This window comes from Parus major, chromosome 15, assembly GCF_001522545.3.
Source record: "Parus major isolate Abel chromosome 15, Parus_major1.1, whole genome shotgun sequence".
Classification (NCBI taxonomy): Eukaryota; Metazoa; Chordata; class Aves; order Passeriformes; family Paridae; genus Parus; species Parus major.
Window position 1 is genome coordinate 11,528,217 of NC_031784.1, and position 22,949 is coordinate 11,551,165.

At 40.3% G+C, this 22,949-nt stretch overlaps 1 protein-coding gene across 3 annotated transcripts in view; it reads right to left on the minus strand.

The window, feature by feature from the left end:
* CABIN1 (calcineurin binding protein 1) overlaps nt 1–22,949 on the minus strand; it is a 105,080-nt gene that overhangs the window by 13,149 nt on the left and 68,982 nt on the right. For all 3 annotated transcript variants that reach the window (XM_015643769.2, XM_015643770.2, XM_015643768.2), the window contains exons 31-35: nt 16,429–16,592; nt 14,331–14,427; nt 12,487–13,122; nt 11,958–12,032; nt 2,118–2,409 (exon numbers count right to left, since the gene is read on the minus strand). In XM_015643769.2, coding sequence (XP_015499255.1) covers nt 2,118–2,409; nt 11,958–12,032; nt 12,487–13,122; nt 14,331–14,427; nt 16,429–16,592 — 1,264 coding nt within the window. The remainder of the gene's footprint in view (nt 1–2,117; nt 2,410–11,957; nt 12,033–12,486; nt 13,123–14,330; nt 14,428–16,428; nt 16,593–22,949) is intronic.

Sequence of the window (22,949 nt, forward strand, 5' to 3'; positions counted from 1 at the left end):
GGGTTGTAACAGAATTATAAATAATTTTTCTTAGAGGAAGTGGATGCAAAGGCAGGAGAATTAAAAAGAAAAGAAGAAAGGACCCAGCAGTAATTGGTGTCTCTCTCAGCTAGAAAAATGACCTGTCAGGTAGGGCTGAGAGCCAGGTACAACACATGCATTCAGCACTGAGCTTTGGAGAGAGCCTCTTGATCTTCAGCTTCAGGGGTGGAATTCTGGCAGCTAACCCTTCCATCTCCCTCAACCAAGATGATGCATAGAAAACATCAAAGAAGAATGAACAATATCTAACTCTACAACCTTAACAAAGCCCAGAAAGTCAAAAGATTAAAATAAATGTTCCAATCACTGTGATGTGGCCTGGGGAATTGCAGAGGGGAAAGCACATCAGAAATGCTCCTGAGTTCTGCCTGAAAACCAGAAGAATGTGTGAGTTCTTCCCAGCATTGTCACCAGCCTCCTTAGGAAGCACATAACAGCTTCACACAGGATTCATTTTTTCCTCCCCTGTTGTCTAGGCACAAACCCAAATTACTCCCTGCTGAACAAGCCAGACAAGACATCTTATGACACCAGGCAACTCCATTCTTTTGCTTCCCAAGGACAGTAACAAATGTGATTTACACACAGACTAAGCCATCCCTTCCTCATCACTCCACTTTTCTCTTTTCCCTTCCTAAGACAATCTGTCCCTGGAATTGTGAAAAAGGAAAATTAGACAATACCACTGCTGATACTAGATGTTAAATTTCAGTTTTGTTCTGTACTCAGAGATTAGCAAATTGGGAAAACTTGAGAAATTTGCCAATTTCTCCCTAACTTGCTCTTCTCTGCTGATGAATTCAGACCATGTGCATTCAAATACCAAGGCTGATTACATAAGGAAAGAAATGACATACCAAAGGCATAAAGACAAAAACTTCACCAAGTCACAATTCCAAACTAAGAAAACATCCTGTCTCACAAATCTGGACATTGTTTCCACTGTATCTTCATGCATCATGTTCCACAATACCTGTTCTGTGTGTGCTTCATTCATAACTTTATCTGGGCTCCCATGACTTGTCTAAGGCATTTTGTGAGTAGTGCTGGGCCCAGGCTTGTGAACAGATGGAGTGAGCACAGGCAGCAGCAGATGCTTTTTCAGACAGTGTTTCTGCTAAAGTTGCAGCAAAGTACAGGCTATGGCAGGTGATCTGCCTCCTTAACATGCACAGTGTCCCACAGATATTCCCAACCACCTCTTTGGGCACCAAGGCAAGGCTGAAATTGAGTCTAACCTTCCTTCACTCCCCAAACTGGATCAGTATTGCCTGGCACAGAGATTTTTGGGCTGCTAATGAGCCAGCCTGCCATGACAGCAGTAAAGCAAATGACAGCATTCTCATTTAGTCTTTCCTCATCTAGAAAACTGTATAGGACCAATTACATAACACATTCATAAATGTATCACACAATCATGCTAGAGAATAAATAACATTTGTTTGGTTTCTTCAGTCCTTTCCTGTGCTCTAACCTGGCACATAACCACACCAGGGCTATAAATAACACATTCCAACACGCAGGTCCCATCAGATGCTTCTTTTCTAAAATGTGAAATATAATAGTGATGATAAGCTAACTTTCTAGACCGTGTAGAATATTGCTCATCAGTATTATGTATCTCCACACTCACAGATGCTGGCCAGTGAGAGCTGTGCAGCTAATTATACTAATCAAGCACTTCTAAGACAGATGTAGGCTGCTCACCAGTTTATTTTAATTGTAATCACTTCAAGATACCTTAAATCTTTTAAAATGTTAAAAGAACTGGATCCTCAACTCACTGAAGAAAAAAAAATATTTAATTTAATGCTGCTAGAGACTTCAATTCCCTAAAAGAGATGACTATTTTCAGGCTGCTGTTTCATGATTTCACATACAGGTTACATAGAGTGGTCACTCTTTTAGTCTGTCCTACAAATTAAAGAATGTATTGATGCAGGTGCACAATCTGTGTAGCCTTTTGAACTTGGTGAAGCGACCAGAAAACGGGCCAGAACCAGAACTCAGGCATTAACTCACCACACAGAAACTGGTTAGAGGAGGCCAGAATGTTGTCCCTGGCTGAGACTTACCACGAGCAACATCCCCCATGCCAGGGGCAGGCTCTGTGCTCTGGCTCCGGGGCTGCTCCGTGTCCCGCTGCGACTCCTGGGAGGGCGGCACTGAGGATGCCGAGGAGGAGGAGGATGAAGAAGAAGAGGCTGGTTTGGATTTGGAATGCAGATCATTCAGTCTCAGGAGGTTTTCAGGAGTCACAGTGTCTGGATTCACTGGGGTGGGATGCAGCATGGCTGGTGCTACTGGGAAGAAGCTCTCTCTGTTGTCCTTCGTGTGCTTTGGGGTTGTGGGTGCTTCCCCTGTTGACTGCACAGAAAAAGGGGCAGCAGTGAGAAAATGTCACTAACTCTGTGCTACCTGCTTCAGTGAGTACTGCAAACAGCACATTTTACAGACAGCAAACACTCTCTTTAAAGTGAATATAATATAACAGTGACCCAATCACAATTCCAAAGAAATCTTTTCTCCTCTATGGATTATTTTTCTGTTCTTTATGGTCTATTTCCCAAACTAGCACTTGAACACTTATTCACATTTACAAAGTTTAATTTAACACATCCCTCACAACATAACATGCTTTCCTGAACTCTGTAATTAAGCATGAGTTACAATCTCCTGGAAACAGAAACATATTTCTTTCATTTAAAAATACGTTGACAAGTGCTTGACCTGAACAAACAGATCTGCAGTGCTTTAAGAGACTTTGCCAATTATCACAAGAAATCATTCTTAGTCAATGATGAGAGAAGAAATGGAGAAAACAGAAAAATGTATTCACTTGTGAAATAAGAGATCAGCACAACTCCAGATCATAAATTCCTGACAACTGCAGGACTGGGTAACACTGAGGTCCAGCTGAAAGAGGCTCAGGAGGATCTGCTGCCTGTGCACAAGTGAGAGAGGCACCAAGAGCAGTGCTCTTCTCCAAAGCCAGTGCTAAAAATTTAATGCAGTGCCATTTGTTATATAGACAGAAGGTAGAAGTGGGACATAAATTCACCAAAGAAGGGAATAAAAGTACCCATAAAACAAGTATCTTCTCTATAATTCTTATCAGTAATCAAATAAAGTGTTCTTGCATGTGAGGCCACAGAAAGCATTTATTTTACACTCTTTACAGTCTTCATTTAATGGAGATTTATTGGACTGTAAAAGATGCAGTTAGATAGAATTCTCAGATGTTTAATTGCTTGTCTTATACCTCTACCAAGAAAAAAACCCCCTCATTTTAACCATGGTGATAAGAGTATGAAGGTCTGAAACAGTAACAGGGTTCAGCTGTCAGATGTAAAATCAAATTGGACCCTAATGTCCTAGATGACCAAACATTTATTACAAAGCCAGACAAGTCAGTAGAATTTCACTGAGAGAACAGAGGAACTTTCAGGTGGAGAGAATGCATATTTAAAATTCAAAGGTAGAGAGCACACAAGTACATTTTAAAAAAAATAATTGGCAGAATGTATTTTTGAAGTTCCTGAACTTGATTAATCAATCTCTAAAAAGCATACAATTAAAACCTGCCAGATTCTATGTGTACACAAAAAAAATAAAATAAATAAATACAGCAGCTATATTCACAACAATTACCACATTGGATCAAAAAAGTTCTATTCTGCCTCTGAAAGCAGATCCAAAACTGAAAGGTCTGAACACACAAATGGGATCACACAAACCTGAGGGAGATAAAACCACAAGTGAGATCACTTGAGGAAATGTTTTCAGCTGTGATTTAAAGGGAAAGCCCTTCACACCCATGCACTTCATTAACTTGCATAATAGATGATGTAGAACCTGACATTTCTGTGCTTCTGTTGTATCCAAATTTTTTCTCCCAGAGAAACACACAAAGGTACTACTGAGGTAGCTCTAAGTTAAAAATGGATCTGCACCTCAAACTGGATTTCTACAAAAATGCACAGCTATTTGCAGAGCCAGAAAGAGGACATTTGGAAAGTAACTCAGCAGTATTTGGATGGTATTCAGACAAAACTTATTAGAGAGAGTGCAACCCCATGGAATAATTGCTGCTGGAAGGGACCTCTGGAGGTCTCCAGCCCAACATCCTGCTCGAAGCAGAGCTGAATTCCCAGTTCCACCAGTTCACTGGGGCCCAGGGCCAGTCCAAACACTGCTGAGGAAGGAGATTCAACAGCCCCTCCAGGCCCCTTTCTAGTGTTTCACCACCTTCCCAGTGAACATTTGTTTCCAATCACTTCATCCAAATTTCTCTTGCTGCAACTTTAGATGGTGCCTCTTGTCCAGTTCCTTCCTTTCTGCTCAAGACCACAATCCCATAACCTTATCCTCCATTATCCTCCTCCTCACCAGGATGAAGCATCCCAGCTCTTTTTCCAGAGAACTGAAACATTTTATTTACAAAAAAGAATAAAGCTGAAACTAACATGATGTTTCTGACTCAGGAAAACCATGACCAAAAATTCTAATGTGTAATCAAAAAGTGCAGCCTTACACAAAAGAAAGCAACACAAAGATTATTGTGTTTATACTTAAAGGGAACTTTCCAGATGTGACCTGGGGAAGAGTTGTCTCAGGCTGCTGTAAACAGACAGGTTCTTTTCAACCCAATGAAACACAGGCTTTGGGAGGAAAAATAAAAAAAAAATCACACAGACTTTGTTTTCTCAAAAGAGGGGGTGGGGATGGAAGAAAAAGGAGAAAGCTTTCTTTAAAATCAGAGCCAAGCATTAAAAAAAACATTGTTGGCTACTGTGTGCTCTCCACCTCACAGAGCCTTAAGAAAAGGGATCTAAACCTGCTTTGTGTGTTTTTACTGCACTCAGAAACTGAAGACCATCCAGAAGCACAAAGCTAAAATGAGCACCACAGTGAGGCACACATTCTTTAAAAGATTTTGGGTTTAATGCAGGGGTAAGAATTCCAGCACCTCTGATCTGTTAAGTGATGCTACTCCCAAAAGGCAGCTCAGGGAGTGCCATGAACTGCACTGCTCAGGACTGATGGGGCCACATTTCATCATCCTGCAGATCTCCAGGAAAACAGCACCTCATAACACCCAGCTGAGAAATAAACCCAGAAAAACCCACTACAGTAAGTCCTGGATTTACCAGAAGCCTTTTCTGTCCATCTAGCTCTACTGCTAAACAAAGGGATAAGTAAGGGATAAGAAAGCTTGTTTTCCATAGGCAGACAGTAGAAACTGAGAGGCAGTGACAAACCTGGAGCACTGTTTTATGTGGTTTCTCATCACAAGATTATTTTTTAGTTTTTACTTTGCTGTGGTACTAAGCCAAAACTCAGTTCTGACTCAGTCAGAACTACTCCTTTTTCCCTCTCCAATCCACCTCAGCAGGCTCAGTGCCTCTGTTACCACCACTATTACAAAGTGGCTTTGTCATCAAGAAGAAACTATTTTCTTACATTTAATGTTACTTACAGAACATGTGAATACAACTGAATTAAGATAAAAACTCTTTTATCTGACTTCTTCCTGTATTTCATTTTAATTACAGGTTCCTCTGGTCAAGACTGGACTGACTTCTAGATTTTTTAAAAAACCATGAGGTACTGAAGGGTATGCAGTACTACTTTTGTATTGATTAGTGTATCCAAGTGGATAGAAAGAATATTTAAGGCTTATTATTAATGTCCAAATGAGGTGTCATGGATGATCCACTGGTTCCATAAAGAGCCCACTGACTTATTTCTCTCCTTTAAAAGACTTAGCAAAAACTGCTTTTCATTTTGAAGAATGTATAAAGCTGAAATTTAAATGAATCATTAGGATGGATGTGTGAATTGTGGCTGTTTCTGACTTAGGTTACAAAAACAGTCTCTATTTGTTATAGCCTTGACTATTTCAGCATATTCCTCAAAGAGTTCATTCAGAGTGATGGACAAACCCTTCCCATGTTGAAAGCTGATGTAAAAACAAGTAAGGAAAATGCTGGAAATCCAGCACTGGGACAGCCTTCCACCAATAAAATTAACAGCAAAAGTGCAGAATTTTTTCACAGATGTTACTGGAAAAAATAGCTCCCTACAGTTCCCAGTGAGGAACTTTCTTTTAGCAGCAGCTAAAAGAAATCCATCATTAAGATAAAACATGAGAAAATTTTTTACTTTGTAGCCTGTGAAGTCATAAACCAGAGAACCTGACCAAGGGTTTATTTTTACCATACTGTTTTTTTTTCAAAACACATTTTGTAAAACAGAGAAATCCTACAGCAACTTTTCCTCTCCTGCTTTTGGGAGGGCTCAGTGCTCTGTGGCTCTGGGAAAAATTAACAAGCAAATGTTCCGAAGAAAGGGAAAGTTTTCCCAACAAAAGTTTCCTAATGAAAGATGCTGGAACTGCAACTGTTACATAACATTTTCTTGTGGTATTTTTTTTTTCCCCAATTACTCCCATGCCTGAGTTTAGCACTCCAGTGGAGCTGAAGTCAGAACCAACCTCACACAAAGGTGAGTTTTTTCAGGACACCAGCACATCCTCACACAGCCTGGAAGCTGTCACACAAACTGCTGAACACTATGCTCCACAGTATTACCACTCCAATTCCAGCTCAATATTGTGCTTTAAATAAATAATGCCTATCCTTTCTTTTTTCCACCCCCCACCCTCAAACTCTCTACAGCAGCATTTAAAAGAAATCTCATTTGGAAGTTTTCCTCTAGGTGATTCAGAAATACCAGCAATATCCATGATCAAGATTCTGAAGAACCTTGTATTTCCCAAGACCACTTTATATATTGAAAATAACAAAGGTTTACACACAGAAGATTGAACTCTAGCCTAACTAAATCCCCCATTAACACAAATGCATGCAGGGGCTTAATGTCCTGCTCTACACAGGCAACCACATTGCAGCAACACTTCCATACACAAAAACATCATTACTGGACCAAGAGGGACCAGGTAGCAGGATGAAAAACATTAATATACAAAGTAAAAGATAAAAAGTGTCTTTTCTTTCCTTCATGTTCACTTAATGATTGCTTTCTGCAGGAGACAGAAGGAGGAGAGCTGTTAATTATATCAAGAATACACCTCCAGGATAGAGTGAGAGGGGGATGCCATGGCAACTGGCAAATGCAACAGTGAACAAAATGGTCACCCTTTGGTAGGAGACCATGAAAGAGCTCGTCCTTTTGTCCCCCCCCTCCCCATCCCCACCTCCTCCTTCCCCCTCCTTTCTTGTCATCTTTGCTGCATTAATAAAGCATACAGACAACTCAGGAAAAACAACTTTTTCTGTAAGCAGTCTCTGACGTCTTGATGTGCAGGAAGAAAAGATGAAAATTAGCAGCATGTGGGTGGAACAAAAAGGGGGAGAAAACACATGAGGTAGAAGATGATTATTTTCTAATTATTTAATATTCTCCTAATCTCCTCCCATTCCCAGCAAAGTGCCTTTACAGAAGGCTTTTAGCTGTTTCCTGAAGAGAACAGCTTGGTGGTTTGTTGCTTTGTGGGGGTTTTTTAATGTGAGAATTCGAGAAGAAAATGCTCTAGACACCCAAGGCAGTTCAAACAAGTCACTCTCAAGTTTTCTACTTGAAGAAAAATGCCTGAGAGCCCATGTCACTGCAGTGCTGACTGCATTCCACAGCAGAAGGGAAAAAATCCATGGGAGTGCCCTCTAGCTTCACTCACAGAAGAAAATGTTTTCCCATTCCAAGTGAAGGATCACATTCACTTAAGGTCCACCACAGGGGCTGGAGCATCACCAGACCCACGCTCCAGAGTCAATCTCAGCTTGTTGTGTGTGGTTTCAGCACAGCCCTCAGAGATCAAACCCATCAATGATCCCCTAAAACTCTTCAGGACGAGGTTGTGGATTCAGATCACTCATCACCAGTCCTGGTTAGAGGCAAACACCAGGGGAAGGAGAGAACAGGAGGCCAGTTACCTGTTCTGGAGCTACAGAAAGGCAGGAAAAACACTAAACCAGCACCTTCCATCAGGAACTACAACTTCATATTACAGCAGCAGCAAAACTTCAGAAAACTGGGGATCACCCTGGCAGCCTGCCAGGAGCCTGAAAGGCACATTTGCATAACCTGATTGTGTTTATAATAAAATTCATTGTTTTGATTCTGGTGGTAGCTTCATTGAAGCAGCAGTTTTAATCAGAGCTGACACTGAAATCTGCTGATGTGTTTTGACTGTAGGTTCAGACAGGGAAATGGGGAAAGCACGTGGAGTTTGGCATCAGCCAGGGGAGAAGGTGGCCATGGTGTGTTCCTGTGGAAGAGGTGAATGAAGCAGAAGGTGAAGGGGAAGATTTGGGCAGTCAGAACCAAGCAGGGAGAGCTCAAGGCCTGGCAGATGGAGCAGGAAAGAGCAGCTGAAAATTTCCTTTCTCTCCCTGACACTTCAGGGATGGAGTTGGTCCCAGAGCAAGGATTTTTTGGCTAAAGCAGCAGTGAGTCTTAAATAACTCAGCAATGTTGAAATAGCCCCTTCTCATGACATTTGGATGATATACTATATCTCAAAGAGCCAATAGAAATTTCAGCTCCTACAACACTACCCCTTAGCAGGGCTCTCTACACAGAGTCCCACATTCTCAGGGGTCACAGCACAGGACCAGAGGCTCAGTGGCATTTTGGAACTTTGCCTCTGAACACTCTTGTATTTTTAGAGATGTTAAATCCAGCCCTGTGTGCAATGTTGATTTTTACAATTTTTTTAGGTATCTGTTTTATAGAAATTCAGTTCTCAGGATTAGTGATACATTAGATCCCAACACACAACCACAGAGTTTTAACTGCCATGACTTTCAACACTGGTAAAAGGTGTACTTTTAGTATTAAGGAATTTAATATTAAGTCCACAGTAATAAAAATACCTTTTCAGATTGCAGGAAAAAAGAAGACAGATGGGTTCTTAAACAGAAGTATCTCCACATGCATTTACAGAATATTCTGTGCAATACAATGCTTCATCTTAGCTTGTACTGCAGTAACTTTCCCATGTCAGTATGCCCTTAGCAGCATAAAATGAAGAATTTAAGAGCAATTTTAGGCAGTCAATGGAAAAGCTTATTAGGAATTCTCTAATTATCTTGAATACCTGTAACTGCTTTCTGCCAACATGTCCCTTCCCTGGTCCTCAGGACCACATATTTAAGTACAATGCTACTTCAAAATCAAACTAGTCTGCCTCAATCTTTCATTCTCCCTCAACAAGGCCTCCTTCATATTCCATTTCCAGGGACCATTAATTTCATATGAAAATCACAGTTGGCAAGACTAAAAATATAACTCAGAGCAATAGATGGCTGCTTTCAGGATCTCTGCAAATCTTTTAGATAACAGTCTCAGACAGGAAAATCAAAGAACAAGAAACCTTCAAAATGCTGCTTGATCAGAAAGTCAATTAATCTCCAGTATAACTTAGTTACTTGACTGCTAATGACCCAGCAGCCACCACTGGATTCCAGCCCATTTCATAGGTGTGTATCAAAAGTCTTATTCACACTTAAGAATTAAAAGAGAAAAGGACAAAAAGTGGAGGAATTACTTTTGGCCACACCTTTCTCCACAACAGCATTAATATCAGCACTTAAAAATGTTACATCACCACTCTGTAAATTGTGAGTCAAAATGTGCTGAAGTTGATGAATATATCACTAAAAAAAAGTATTAGTATTGAATACTGAAAGAAACATCCCAGCAACTTACACAGAACAGAGTTTTTTATCAATTACTGGAATCTCCCAATGGAAAACACTCCAATTTCTCCACTGGAACTTATCATGGCAAGGCTTTGTACCACTTTTCTGCCTTCTTCAAAGCTGGAAGCCAACCTTTCTCAGCCACTTCCCATGTTTTTAGCTGACTTTATAGATGATGTGCCTCTCATTGGCTCAAAACAAGTTAGCATCACTCATAAATAGGACTTCTGAAGCCAAGTGAAAGGGTCACAGCATTGCCAAGCTATTAGAAAGATTAGATCTCCTCACAGAAATGTAAGCATCCACTTGGTCCAGTTCTGCTTACTGACTGCTCTATTGTTTCCTGCTTGTGCCTGCAGAGGCAGAGAAGGAGATTTTAACATTGTTGTTAAATATTTAGGTTAGAAACTCTGGTCTGGGAGAAAGTTGAAAAGCCAGAATTTAAGTAATGCCTAATTTTAGCAGCAAATGAAAACTTTCATAAAAAAGCCACATAATGCCTGGAACTTAAAAATACAACAGCCAGCTGAGAAAGACATATATCAAGGTGGATTTTGTGCTTTTTTTTTGGTTTTTACTGTCAATTTCTTGGGTTAAGTGAGTGAAGAACCACAGGCCCTGCAAACCCACTCAAACTATCCAGGAACAAAGCATTTTCCCCCGGCTGCAGCAGCTCTATAGATGACATCATTTGCTTACAGAAGGCAAATACTTGCCAATTTTAAATAAAACAGGATTCAGTCTGCTGAAAACAGACAGATGTCTACAAGAGTGGCTATTCCTGTGTCTCCACACTAATTCACAGTGCTGTAGGAGCAGCTTTACACAGCTTGCAAGATCCTGCTAGAAGCAGATGAAAATGAGACTGCAGGATGTAATAACCTCGTTAGCTGGGACTGCTTCCTAAAAGGGAAAGCTTCCAAGTGCAGCATGTTAAGGGGTATGTTTAATTTCTAGTGATTTAACAGGAAATCTTATTGCTTCCAGTGCTGTTAAATACTAGCTCACCTATTGTGTCTGCTCTCAAGATTAGTTTCTGTGCAGGTTTTTCACCATTCTCATGTTTTGTCACATTTTTGAGTAACTGGTGACTGTGCTGGAAGAACTGGAATAGCAATGACATTCCCAGAACCTTCAAGAAAGCCCAGCAAGGAATTGGGTTGATACAAGAGAATTTGGTGAGTGTTTTTTAAAAAGGTGAACACAGCCAAAAAAAGAACAGTAATATTACTTTTTAAAGATGCTTTCTAGCAAATTCTTTTTATTTTAAAGACATAAATCACAGTGGGATGACGTCTATTTTTTCCCCAAAATAAACTGAAAAATACTTACCATGCTGAGCTAACATTTATTTATTAAAAAAATTTAAAACCTGAAATACCAGACTACAGGCAAGTCAACACTTCTACTAAATACCTCCCTTGACATTTTTGCTCATTTCTGTAGTTCAATGGAACAATGTTACTGACTTCCTGAGGGGCACAAATTGGAGAAAGTTATTTCCAGGAAAACCTAATAAAGGAAAAAAAACCCTACCTTTCCTCTTACATCCTCTCCTATTACTCTGCTAAGAGATGCACTATACAAAATCCCATTTTAACTGAACAAGAATTATGGAAAATATAAATCTAGTCATTCATCCAGTTTTCTCCTTGGCTTTGATTTCACATTAAGGACGGATAAATAATGATCCCTTTAAAGCTCTTGCAATTGTTTGCTGGGTAAACCCAGAAACTACAAGCTAAAAACAAACTGAGTAACAGTTTGTATTTAATAGAGTTAAAGAAAAGCTATCTGGTATCTGTGCAGCAGAGTGCAATGCCAGCAAGGCAAGAGCTGATGAGGTTGGAGCCCTTAGGGAGCAGAGAGAAGTAATTACCATCCATGAAATGCTGGGCTAAGATGTGGACATTAGGAAAATTGTAATATGGCATAAATATTTCAATTTGAAGATTGTTTGAGGTTTCCCCCACAGCTTTTGGCCATGAAAAGTGTCCTGCAAGCCTGACATAAACAGCACTGACCCTAATAAAGGGGATAATCTTCCTACTAATGTAGCAAAAGTTATCTTAGATGACACCAATCCAAGGAAAAGCAGATATTTCTAGGTGCTGCAGACACCCAGCAGCAGATTTGCCTGTACAGACTCATAAAAGCTTGTTAGCAGCACTCAAAGGCTCCAGAGCTTACCTGTTTCTGTGCTGATGCTCCCATATGCACCTGGCAAAACTTGACTGCCTGTTCAAGTGCTGCTTCTTCATCCACCTGAACACAGAATCACAACTAATGAAGCCATAATTATTTAGGTCATCTATAAATCTAATTAAATTGAGACGAAATGGGGATGTAGAACATGGAAACAAGGGGGAGAAGCAGCAGTTCTACAGCAAAATGCTGACCCCAAGTTATTCAGGAGCACATATCCACAGATAAATACTCAGCTGTCTCAATTCAAACTAACATTTAGCTGAACAAACACCACCTAAGTGCTACTACAGCTCTTAACTCATTTCAGAAATTAAGTTTCAAAACATGGAGGGTCCTATTCCCTATCCCCAGCAATGGCCTCATCAAGAGAATGTTTCCTTGGGAGGTGTTTATCTCCCCAGGCTTTAAACAAATAGAGGGTTAATTTCACACTGCTTAGTTTAGCAATTCCTGTTAGATCCTAAAACCACATCTGAGGCCACATAGAGAAATGACAGCTAAACACAAATACCTGTTTAATCAGCATGTATGTTTCAGACATGATCTTCTCAATTTTGCCCAGGTCATAGGCCATAACTTTCTGACCTTGCTGCCAGACTCGATAAGCATCGAGCAGAAGTGTTTTTCCAGATTCCACATCCTCAAGTAATTTCCTCTTCCTGCTTGACCTCTGGACAGGTTCTTCTGTAGGTACTGCTAGAACTGTTCCTTTGGCTGCCTGCTGCTGGTGTTTTGAGCTGATGCTGAGCTCCTCCAAGGAAAGCTCTGGAGTCCGGCTCTCTGGAGCTCTCGCGTTCCTGCTGGACTGCAGACGCTCTGGCTCGCTGCGTTTACAGGAAGAATCAATTTTTTCAGGGTCATTGGAATAGCCATCAAGATCCATAGGTTCAACTGAACCAGGGCCAGGAAGCTCTTTAATCTCCTTGTCATTCCTGTCCTCTTGTTCCAGTATGTCCATAGCATGGGGAATTTGTCCCTGGGTCACTTCCTTCACTCCATTTTCAGCACTGTGTACTGCTCCATCTGATAAAACTGGCTTTTTGGGAAGGACATCCTTCCCCTCTTCAGCACCAGTTTTATTGGAGACGTCTGTTGTCATCCTTCCTGAAGCAAGGCTAGAAGACTTGGAACCCTGATCTTCTGAAACCTTAATAAAAGAAATCATTCTTCTCTGTAATCATTGAAATCAGAAAGCATTGGAGCACAGCTGTGACTATCATGAATACTGACAAGTATCTTTCATTACTGCTTCTGCTGAAGAAAATGCATTTATTCTATGTTCATTCTTTTTTGTTCCTCAATATTAATTAATCCAGGCCACAAATTGGAGAGTATTTTACATCCTTACAATTGGGAGTATTTTAGTAAGTGAAAACACCGCAGAGAAGTGTCAACAGCTCAGGCTGACCTGAAGCCACAATGTTTATTTTCCCTCACTGCTTCAGTCCACACTAAGGAATCCAACTAAATAAAATCCAAGGTTTAATTGCACAAATTTTTCTTCTAACATATTGAAATCAAAACCCAACCTGTTTCTTTTGGCAGCTGCAGATCAAGCTCAAGAATCTTTCCTTTCGTTGTTCTTACATAACCTTCTTGTTAATAGATCAAGAAGTAGGGAAAACCCTGCTACAGTATTTTACTTTTTGTACTCTGGTGATGTTCCAAAGGTAGAAAATCTCAATACATCATTTCTTTTAAAAATTGATCATGATACAAGTCTTACATCCAATGAACAACCTGTTTCATATACAGAGTTCCAATGTTCCTCTTGACAAAGTTTTCATTTAATTTGTTAAATCTATAGCCTGTTAACTTAGAAAATCCTTAGGAACAAGTTCTTCCATGAATGTATTTACCAAATAAAGCCCCAATGTCCAGATCCCTTAACCTGGAAACTGATTAGTTCCTGTATGGCTTTTAAAAACTGAATCTAGATTACAATTATATGTAACAGTAAGTGTGGTGCTGTCAAGGACTAGCAGTGGCAAGTGTCCAGGCATGTAACACCAAGCTGGGCTTGTTTTGCAAGAGGAATCTTAGTTCATTTTAAAATGAAATTTCCTATGGACCCCACATGAAAATGGAGTACTGGTACACTACATGTATCTACCATTATTTGAAGTTTAAGGGACAAACTTACCCATTTTCAAAACCAGTATTTGTTACTGAATTTCAAATTTAAAAAAAACAATGCTGGAAGGCAATTTTCTGTGTAGTGGCATATAAACAAAAGGTATTAGAAATAAATGCTTATAAATGCAGCCCTTCAGTCTCAGGAGCTCTAAATGAGTGAATTAAACACTGCAAAACCTAATTACTAAATTCCAGGCATGAAGTGCACTGCTGCCTCACCTGTGTGAGATCGTTGAGAGTGTCCTCCAGCACCTTCACTGTGAGCACAAAGGCTTGCTGGGCCAGAACCTGGCGATCTGCATCACGCAGGTACTTCCTGTGCCACAGCAAGAGAGCAGAAATGAAGTTAGCTGCCAAAAGCTTACAGCACTCTAAAAGCAAGAGCCAGAACATGGAGAGAAAAACAAGCAAAGCCAACACAATAACATTAAAACATAAGAAAGTAACAAAACATCTACAGGTGCATGCTGAAATATAACAATATTGGGATATAACACTTGAGCTGTTTCCCTCCACTTCTCTTCACAAGCATCAGAGATGACACAAATGAGGCAGAGACAGACTCAAAGCTCTGTCTACAAACAGAGGGAAGGGGAGAAATGGGAAGACACCAAGCAACCAAACCCAGAGCAAACCAAACAACCAGATTTACAGGTTTTTTTGTATCAAGCCCTCTATGCCCCTCAAATACCAGCTTTTTATTCAATCTTTTTTTGAAAAGGGGTATTATAGTTACACAAAGCTCTGTTGAACTCTCAGGTGATTTTCATGTTCTGGATAAAGCGTGCATGTGAGATTAAGGACATCAGCAAATCCTCTCTCTTTGATCATATCAATTGCCTTTGAACACAGGATTTTTAGAGCTAAAACATGGGTGTGCTACTACCTTTTTTCCTAGTTAGTAGTACAAAAAAATTAATATTGTATGTGTAAAACATTCACTCTATGGCTTCATTTAATCTACCAGAGCACTGTAATTTCAGGTTATTTGGACACAATGTTTTAGTCTGCTTTCAAGCAAAACAATTCCAGCTGTCAATCCCACCTAATCAAGTTTACTGGAAAACTTAATTTCTATTTCAGAATTAGCTGGTTTTAATGAGAGGCCTAGAAATCAGCTCTGAAGGGTACTATTTCAGTCAAAAGGCCAACATTTTAAATACACCTATCTCCTCTCTATGATTTTAGGTTAAATTGGTAATTCTGTTATCTTTTGTCTGAAAAGCAAACCATAAACATCTGACTCCTCATTAGTTCAGTAACAGTTCAAACATCCCTATTTTTAAAAATAGGACTGTTCCAAGCAGATACCAGACACACCCAGAAAATGTGCATTTCCAAGTTCCTCTAACAATTGCAGCTCACCATGGCTGGCACTGGCTGAACCAACATGTCAAATTACTCGTTTTTTGGAATTCAGTCTAGACTTACAAATACCATAATATTTTTAGTACAGCTATGGGTTTGCTTAGGACAGAATTGAAACCTTCTATGGTCCAGTTCTCCTGATATGTTAAAAGTCAAAGTATTTTTGGCTTTGAGTTTGCTGAACAAGTGGTGACATATTCCCAGACACACTACAATCCATGCAAATTCACATGCACTCGTACTCAAAAACACACCAAGAAACCTTCAATGCCTCCAACCTATTGCCATCAATCATTCAATTTTCATTTCTTAAGCATTTGCCAGAGACCAATTTCAATATATCCCACAGGACAACCTACTAAAATTTTACCTCAGTTGCTTCAATGTTTTCCTTGGATGCTTATTTTGGTCTTCCCATTGATACGGGTCCATATATAGCTCACACTAATAGCGTCTTTTTTTTTCTTAAATAAGGTTAATGCAATTAAAATTAGATCACCCCTGAACAGGATAAGCTTTTTAAATAGCATCAGCTGCCAAGAGGCACATAAGCATTGTTCAGGCCATCAAGGATTACAGGAAGGCAGGATGCTGGGCCGTGACCTCCCGCGCCGCACTCGGCTCTTACGCAAGAGCGAGCAGAGGGTGCCCAAGCCACAGAGCTCTGTTCCTCCAGAGAATCCCTCCACGTGACACACCACCTCTGAAATCCTGCTAGGACACCTCTCTGGCTGCTCTGAGCTTCAGCAGAAATGCAGAGAAACTCTAGGTTACATTATAGAATCGTAATCATGAGAAAAATTAACCATCATTCCACTATACTCCCAGGGGAATCTGTCTAAAGACTTTTTTTCCTAAACAAAGAACAGCTTTAAATAAAACAGTCATACAGCGAACAAAACACACTCGAAGCTTTACAAAGTAATGGCTTCAAATAAATCTGTCGTACTTTCCCTGATCAGGGGTCCTCTGCAGCATAGATGAGACTTTGAGCAAGGTGTTGTAATCCTTCAGCTGTGCCAGCACGTTGAGCAGCAGCACGATCGAGCGGTTCATATGAGACGCAAAACTGCCCGGGCGGTCGATCTCATCCACGGGGATGCGCCAGATTCCCTGCAGAGAAAGGAAAAGGGGAAACCTTTAGAGAGGGATCCAGCTGCAAAGGACAGAATTGTGAAAATATGGGTCAGATTCCCCAGATTTCACTGAGGGTCAGGGGGATAATGGACAGACAAAAGCTGTGGTCCCCCAGACGTGAGGGATGGATTTAGACCTGGATTTGAAGTCAACTGATTCCTGCCAGTAGCAAAAGAGGAAGGCTCACAGAAGCCACAGAACACCTCTGAAATGTGCTTCTGAACTGTTCCAAGAAAAAGCAAGCAAAGCCTGAATTATACTGTGCATTTTTCTTCGATGCCAGTGAACATGCCTTAAGTCAAAGCTCAACTACCATAAAAAATAAGGAGTAATTTAAAGTAAGTTTTCCCAGCCTGAAAGTTGTTAACATGTAGTCACTACAAGTTTCTATCTTCAAATCATCTGTTACTAAACATCTTAGGAACTTGGTTAGTGCCTTGATATCATCAGTGTTCACCATGGATTAACCAGTCCAGTAGGAAGAATCAGATTCCTCAGCAGAATCCATTTTCCAGTGGCAGATTCAAATACTTGGCCATACATCCCGATCCTTCTAATTAAATTTCTGGGACATGGGAATCTTCAGGGAGCAAGGCTGGAGACTGATAGCAAATCTAATTTAATTAGTGTTAGTCAGCTCAGATTTTGCCATGTCTAATACATCTAACGAGATTGTTTTCAGGTGTTTATTGTGGATGCTGTCAGCACCCTAGTCAACCACACCTGAAAAAATGAACTGCACATATTACCATGCTTGCATGTTAGGACTTACATTATGATCATTCAAAAAAACTGCTGCTGCATCAGTGGAAACCCTTCCCTCGTGCTTTACTTGGTTCTGAAGCTTTTCCTGCAGTAGCTTTCTAAGCTGAAAATCCTCTGATCATGTAAACGATTTTGTGACAAGGCAGGAAACAATAGTCTCATTGATAGGAGTACCTGACTGAGAAAGAGTTTGGCTTTCCAGACCTGTTCAGAGAGCAGGATATACAAATATTTACTCCTTTATCTTTGTTTAAAGGTCTTGCTTCGATTTGTTTAGCTTTACCTTCAGTCAGATCAAAACTCTTCAGAACTTAATACAAAGTGGAAGCAAACAAAATGATTAGTGCAATCATAAATGACATTTGACCAGAAAAGCAGATCCATAACCCCCTGTGTAAAATGGATCCTTCCCTTTCATGTCTGCAGAAAATCTCTAGTTCCACTCTGTATAGGAACTTAGGAAAAAAAACAACACAGAAATATCAGTGGCTTAATATCAGTGTTTTTACATGGAAAACAGTGACTTCAACTAGATATAATGTACAGACTAATCTGCCAAATTTTCTTGCTCTTGCCTTTTCCTCCTGCTCTCTACTCTGACTCCTAATGATCACAATAGAGCTGTTTTTCCTCTTCGCTCCCTGAAGCTTTATTTCAAACTCTTTCTTGTAGCTCCCCTTTTCCAGAATGTACCTAAAGCTGCAGCATGGCCAATGTCCACAAACACCTCCCGTGGCCTGGGGGCCAAGAGCTCCTCAGCTCAGGGAGCTCCTCAGCTCACAGATCCTGCAGGTGACAGTTCTGTAAACCAGCACATCATTCTATTTAAATAGAGATGCTTTTTCTTCCCCCAAACCATACAATGGCTCTCCTTTCAGCCTACAGATGAAACACACATTCTGGAGCTGCTATTTTTTGCTTCTCTGCACGTATGTAAACTGGGTTTCTGCCAAATCCCAAAACAAGTGAATGCCTCATAATGGCACCACATTGCAACAACCTACTTAGCCAATTTAACTACACAAAACAATTTATGGTCAACTACAGTGCACTGTAGGAGTGGAACACTGCCAATGTGTAGGTAGGTTCCTGGTCTTTTTCAGCATTATCTCATCCTTCATTTGAATCAGGAGGATCACTTGGATCAAATACCGGATCTGGAATTAGTTGGAAATAATTTTGCAGCTCCTTTTCACATATCCCATGTATACATTTGAATGCTACCCTGGAAATTACAACAATGTATTGGAACCATTTTCGATGGCAGAATGTACAAACTGCATCCAGAGAGCCAGGAAAAAGTCCCTGACACAGAAACAAAGTTGTGTATTTTGGAGAATGCTGCTGTCTTCTTCAACAGGGCACATTAGAGGAGGTTAAATGAAAACTCACATTAGGAGTGTCCAGGTTTAACACTGAAATTACAAAAGCAGGACTGATTTTAAGAGGAAAGTCACTAACTTTTCATGTGTTGACTTGCAGCTTTGTAAATGCAAAACAGCAAGAGATGGGGGTTCAATGTTCCATACCTGCCTGCTCCACAGGCAGCCTGGAGCCAGAAGCAGAAGGAAACCTGCCATCAGAGCAATCCTCATTTCAGCACTGCCATTTCATTAAGCAATATGCAAAACACCCATGTTAAAGTGAGTTTATCAGAGTTTATTTCATGAGTCATATGGAGCTTTTAAGACTGTGATTTCAGTCAGGATCTAAAGAATGTTTTGTTTAAATGTTTCCCAAAGAGGAGTTTAACAAAGCCCACCAGGTATTAATTTTTTTTTTCCTAAATATCAACAAACTTCAGGAAGAATACTTCTAAATTCAGATCACACACTGCAACTTTTTTCAAGAAGCTCAATGTTAGGCTTTTATTATTTTTAACAAAGCTTAAGAAATATACAAATGCAAAGTTTGTAAAGATATAACTGGGGAGAAGACCAGGAAATATTATTCAGTTTGACTAAAATTAAAGTTTTTATGTCGTGACCTGGAAATTGAGATTTGTTAGCAAAGTACCTCTCTTGAAAGTACACTCACAGACGAGTGCAGAACAATTCCCAGCTCTTTGAAAGGTTTTTTTGCTGGTTATGGCCACACAGGGTACCTCAAAAAATGTCTCCAGCTCCACCGAAAGGATTTTACATCCAACGCCCGCTCGTGTTTGCTGGCCACCATTCCCACTGCTGAAAGGTTCTCCTCCCTGCTGCCACAGCCAGCAGAGCTGTTTACACCAAACCACAGGAAGGAGTGAGACACCTCCAACAACTCCAAAATGCCTTTCAAGATCCAAAACATCAGGCTGCTCTCCATGCCTTCCTGGCAAAACAAACACGCTGCAAGAGTGGGGGCGGGGGAAGCCTGACACACGCTGCTAGGAAAAAATAAATCTGGGAGTAGTGAAAACCCTGCAGAGAACTTAATACTGAACATTACATCAAATATAAAACTGAATAATGAAGCCAGTCTACCATAATCCTGGTGACACTTTTACAATTCTTTTTCAGCTTGGAACTGCTGCTCGGAGGAGGGTGAGCAGAGCTGCAGCACTGTGGTACTTTCTACTTCAGTCACTGAAAATAGAAAGGAAGGAAGTGCTTATTATTCCTCCACGCTGCTTACTCCAGAAGTTTAGGGGAGGGGATTCCCTGGGGTTTAGGAATGCCTCTCTGAGGAGGAGAGGCTGACAGATGCCAGCAAACCCCAAAGCTCCCTGGGGATGGCTGCTGCACTGCACAGCTCCAGGGTAAGCCATTTTCTAAGCACACATCAAACTTTACTCTCTCAGCGCTCCATGGCTTCGCTTCTCAACGAAATGGAGAAATGCAAGTCATGCTTCAGATGATCCAATTCACAAATAAACATTCCCATTACTTAACTCTCTTTTTTTTTCATCCCTTTTTGTTTTATCGAGGGGTCCTGAAGTTCAAGTTGCACTACATACAACAAACTGGATTCCAAGTGACCAAACTAAACCCAAACATTTCTTCATCTGTCAGTCTCAGTAATGTCCTGCTAAGAGCCTTTAGGAAAAATAAATATAATTCAAATATTGTTTTAAGATTGCTAGAAAGTATGACAAAACTAATAAACTAATTAAGTGGTTCAGGGAAAGCATCAATTAATAATGCAACAACCTACATGATATTTCAAAATCAGCTCCCACTTTCCTAAACTTTCTAAAGTCTCTGTTTTTATATAGGGTTAAGCACAACATACTGCAATACTCTGAGTTTTACTCATGTCCTGTCTTCTTAGTTTCTTATATAATTTTAATGTCTTGCTCTGGGTGCCTGCAGAGGAAAGGAACATGGTTCAAGCTGAAGAGATTCAACACACAGGGTTTGAGACCTGTCAATTTGAAGTGAGGAAGGTCCAGCACAGACATCTGTGAATATCCCCATCTCCTCTGTAAGCACTGCTTTATTTAGTGCTCAGCTCAGGAGTGTGTCTTTGCCTGACTCACAGCTTCCTGCCACCTCTGAGCACAACCACTAAAACCTCTGCCCCCTCCCCCATTTAGCAAATTACTAAACCAGCTTTCCTCATCCAATCTTAACACACTCCACATCTCTTCTGATTTCACTCTGCCACCCGGTTCTGACTTTTCTTCTTTTCTACAGATGATTCTTTTCTTTTTCTTCCTCAATTCCTCATTTCATCCACACTGCTATTCAGCCTGTAATGGAACAATTCTGCCTCTGAACAGGAATGTCAGTGAGCACAAAAGTATTAAGAAAGGAAAGCAGCTATATTCAGAGTATTAAAACTTATCTGCAGGGGTCTGTGTCATCCAGCAACCCCTGCTTACTGTAACTTAGCTGATTTCAGGAAAATCTTACCAACTTTTTCAGGCTGTGGTTATTACATAGTACAATAACAGAATATATTTTAAAAAGTATGATAATACATAAATTACATTTTATCAAGCCTTGAAAAGGAAACAGAAATAAAGGCAAGACCTCCTTTCAGTAAGTCAAGAACAAGCAGGATTACAACTCCTAGTCTATAAGGCAAATATTGTCAATTCCTTATTTTCTTATCTTTTAAATACACACACACTTGGAAATGAATAAACAGCATGCATGCATTTTGGAAGAACTGTGGAATTCTGTAACTTTATTTTAGCAAGACAGCAGCAAGAAAAAACATTGACAAATGGAAGTGCTCCACATGTTCCCATCACCATATGCTGATAAAGAAACATAATGGACAATTTTCACCTTTTATTTCTCTCTTCAAAATACATTGTATTTGCAGGGTCTTAAATTTCAGACTTTTCAATTTCCAGAACCATCATTTTACAGCTGACTTGACTTTAAATTGGTTGTAACCCTATGGAAAGAGCACCCAAAGTGGTGCCACAGCCACTTTGGGGGACTGAGCATGAGTCAGGGACATCCATTCACACAGGGGGCAGGGAAAGGGAATGACTTCCTTGCTGCATAAGCAATTACATAAAACCAGAAATGGCTTGTTAAGAAGATGAGTTACAATTACAGGTGGAATTAATGAAACAGAAACTGAGGCCTACAGATGGCCTTTGCAGAGCTTTGGCTTTGGCCATTTGCCAGGGAGCATCTAGAGGTTTATGTTCACCCGGTCAGGAGGCTTGAGGAGTTTTCACTCAGATGGTTCCCATGCACCATGTGATTTCACAACCATGTCAACAGAAAGTCACATCATTTTTGTTGTTTTTTTTTTTAAAGAGAAACAGCTAACTAGACTGTAAGAATAAAGAAACCATTCTACTGCATGGTTATGATGGAAAGAAAGACAAAGAAAGCAGGGAGAAGCAACAGACTGGTCTCTTAAAATCTGTTTTGAAGGTGCAGTCCTGCTCAAACAATAACACAGCTGCATTCCCTCTGGAGCTCTGCACCAGTGTGCCTCACACAGACATCACCCACACGAAAATCCAGGAAACACAGGAGCTGTGTGCATAATGCATCATCCTCTGGGTGAAGGTGGCTGCTCCCTGCACTGCTTTTCCAGGTTAACACCAGCACTGCCAGGGCAGTATCTTTCTCTAAGAATTTCCTCTTGTTCAGTCCCTCATTCCTCTAACCTGCAAATCTGGGCTGCTAAAGCAAAGGTGGGTTTGAAGATAAAGCTGTGGAACATTGAGTTGTTTGGGATTTTTTTTCCTTTTTTTTTTCTGTTGCCACCATTAACAAAGGTTCCCTTTTGGACAGCTGGACAAGTTCTCAAGCTGGAAGGTAAGTTACTGATAAAAAGACTTTGGAACAAATTACTTCAGTACATTGATCATCTTTCCTCTATAAGTTGCTCTCTTTTACCAACTGTATTTGAAGAGAGAGAAAAAAGGGATTGGTTAGGAATTCAGTGACCAAGTTTCATTCACTGGGTCCTGCAGACAATTCAAGGTTGCCAAAGGGATGCAGAAGAGCAGAAGTCATCCAGAGATTTAGTCAGGCACTTCCTTCTACTCAACAGAAAACACTGAGGAGTGGCTCCTCACCCATGCTGGAATTTCAGATTCTGCCTCTGTTACTTCAGTACCCTTTTTTCAGGTACATTTTGGTTTTATGTCATGAAAGAGTTTGGAAT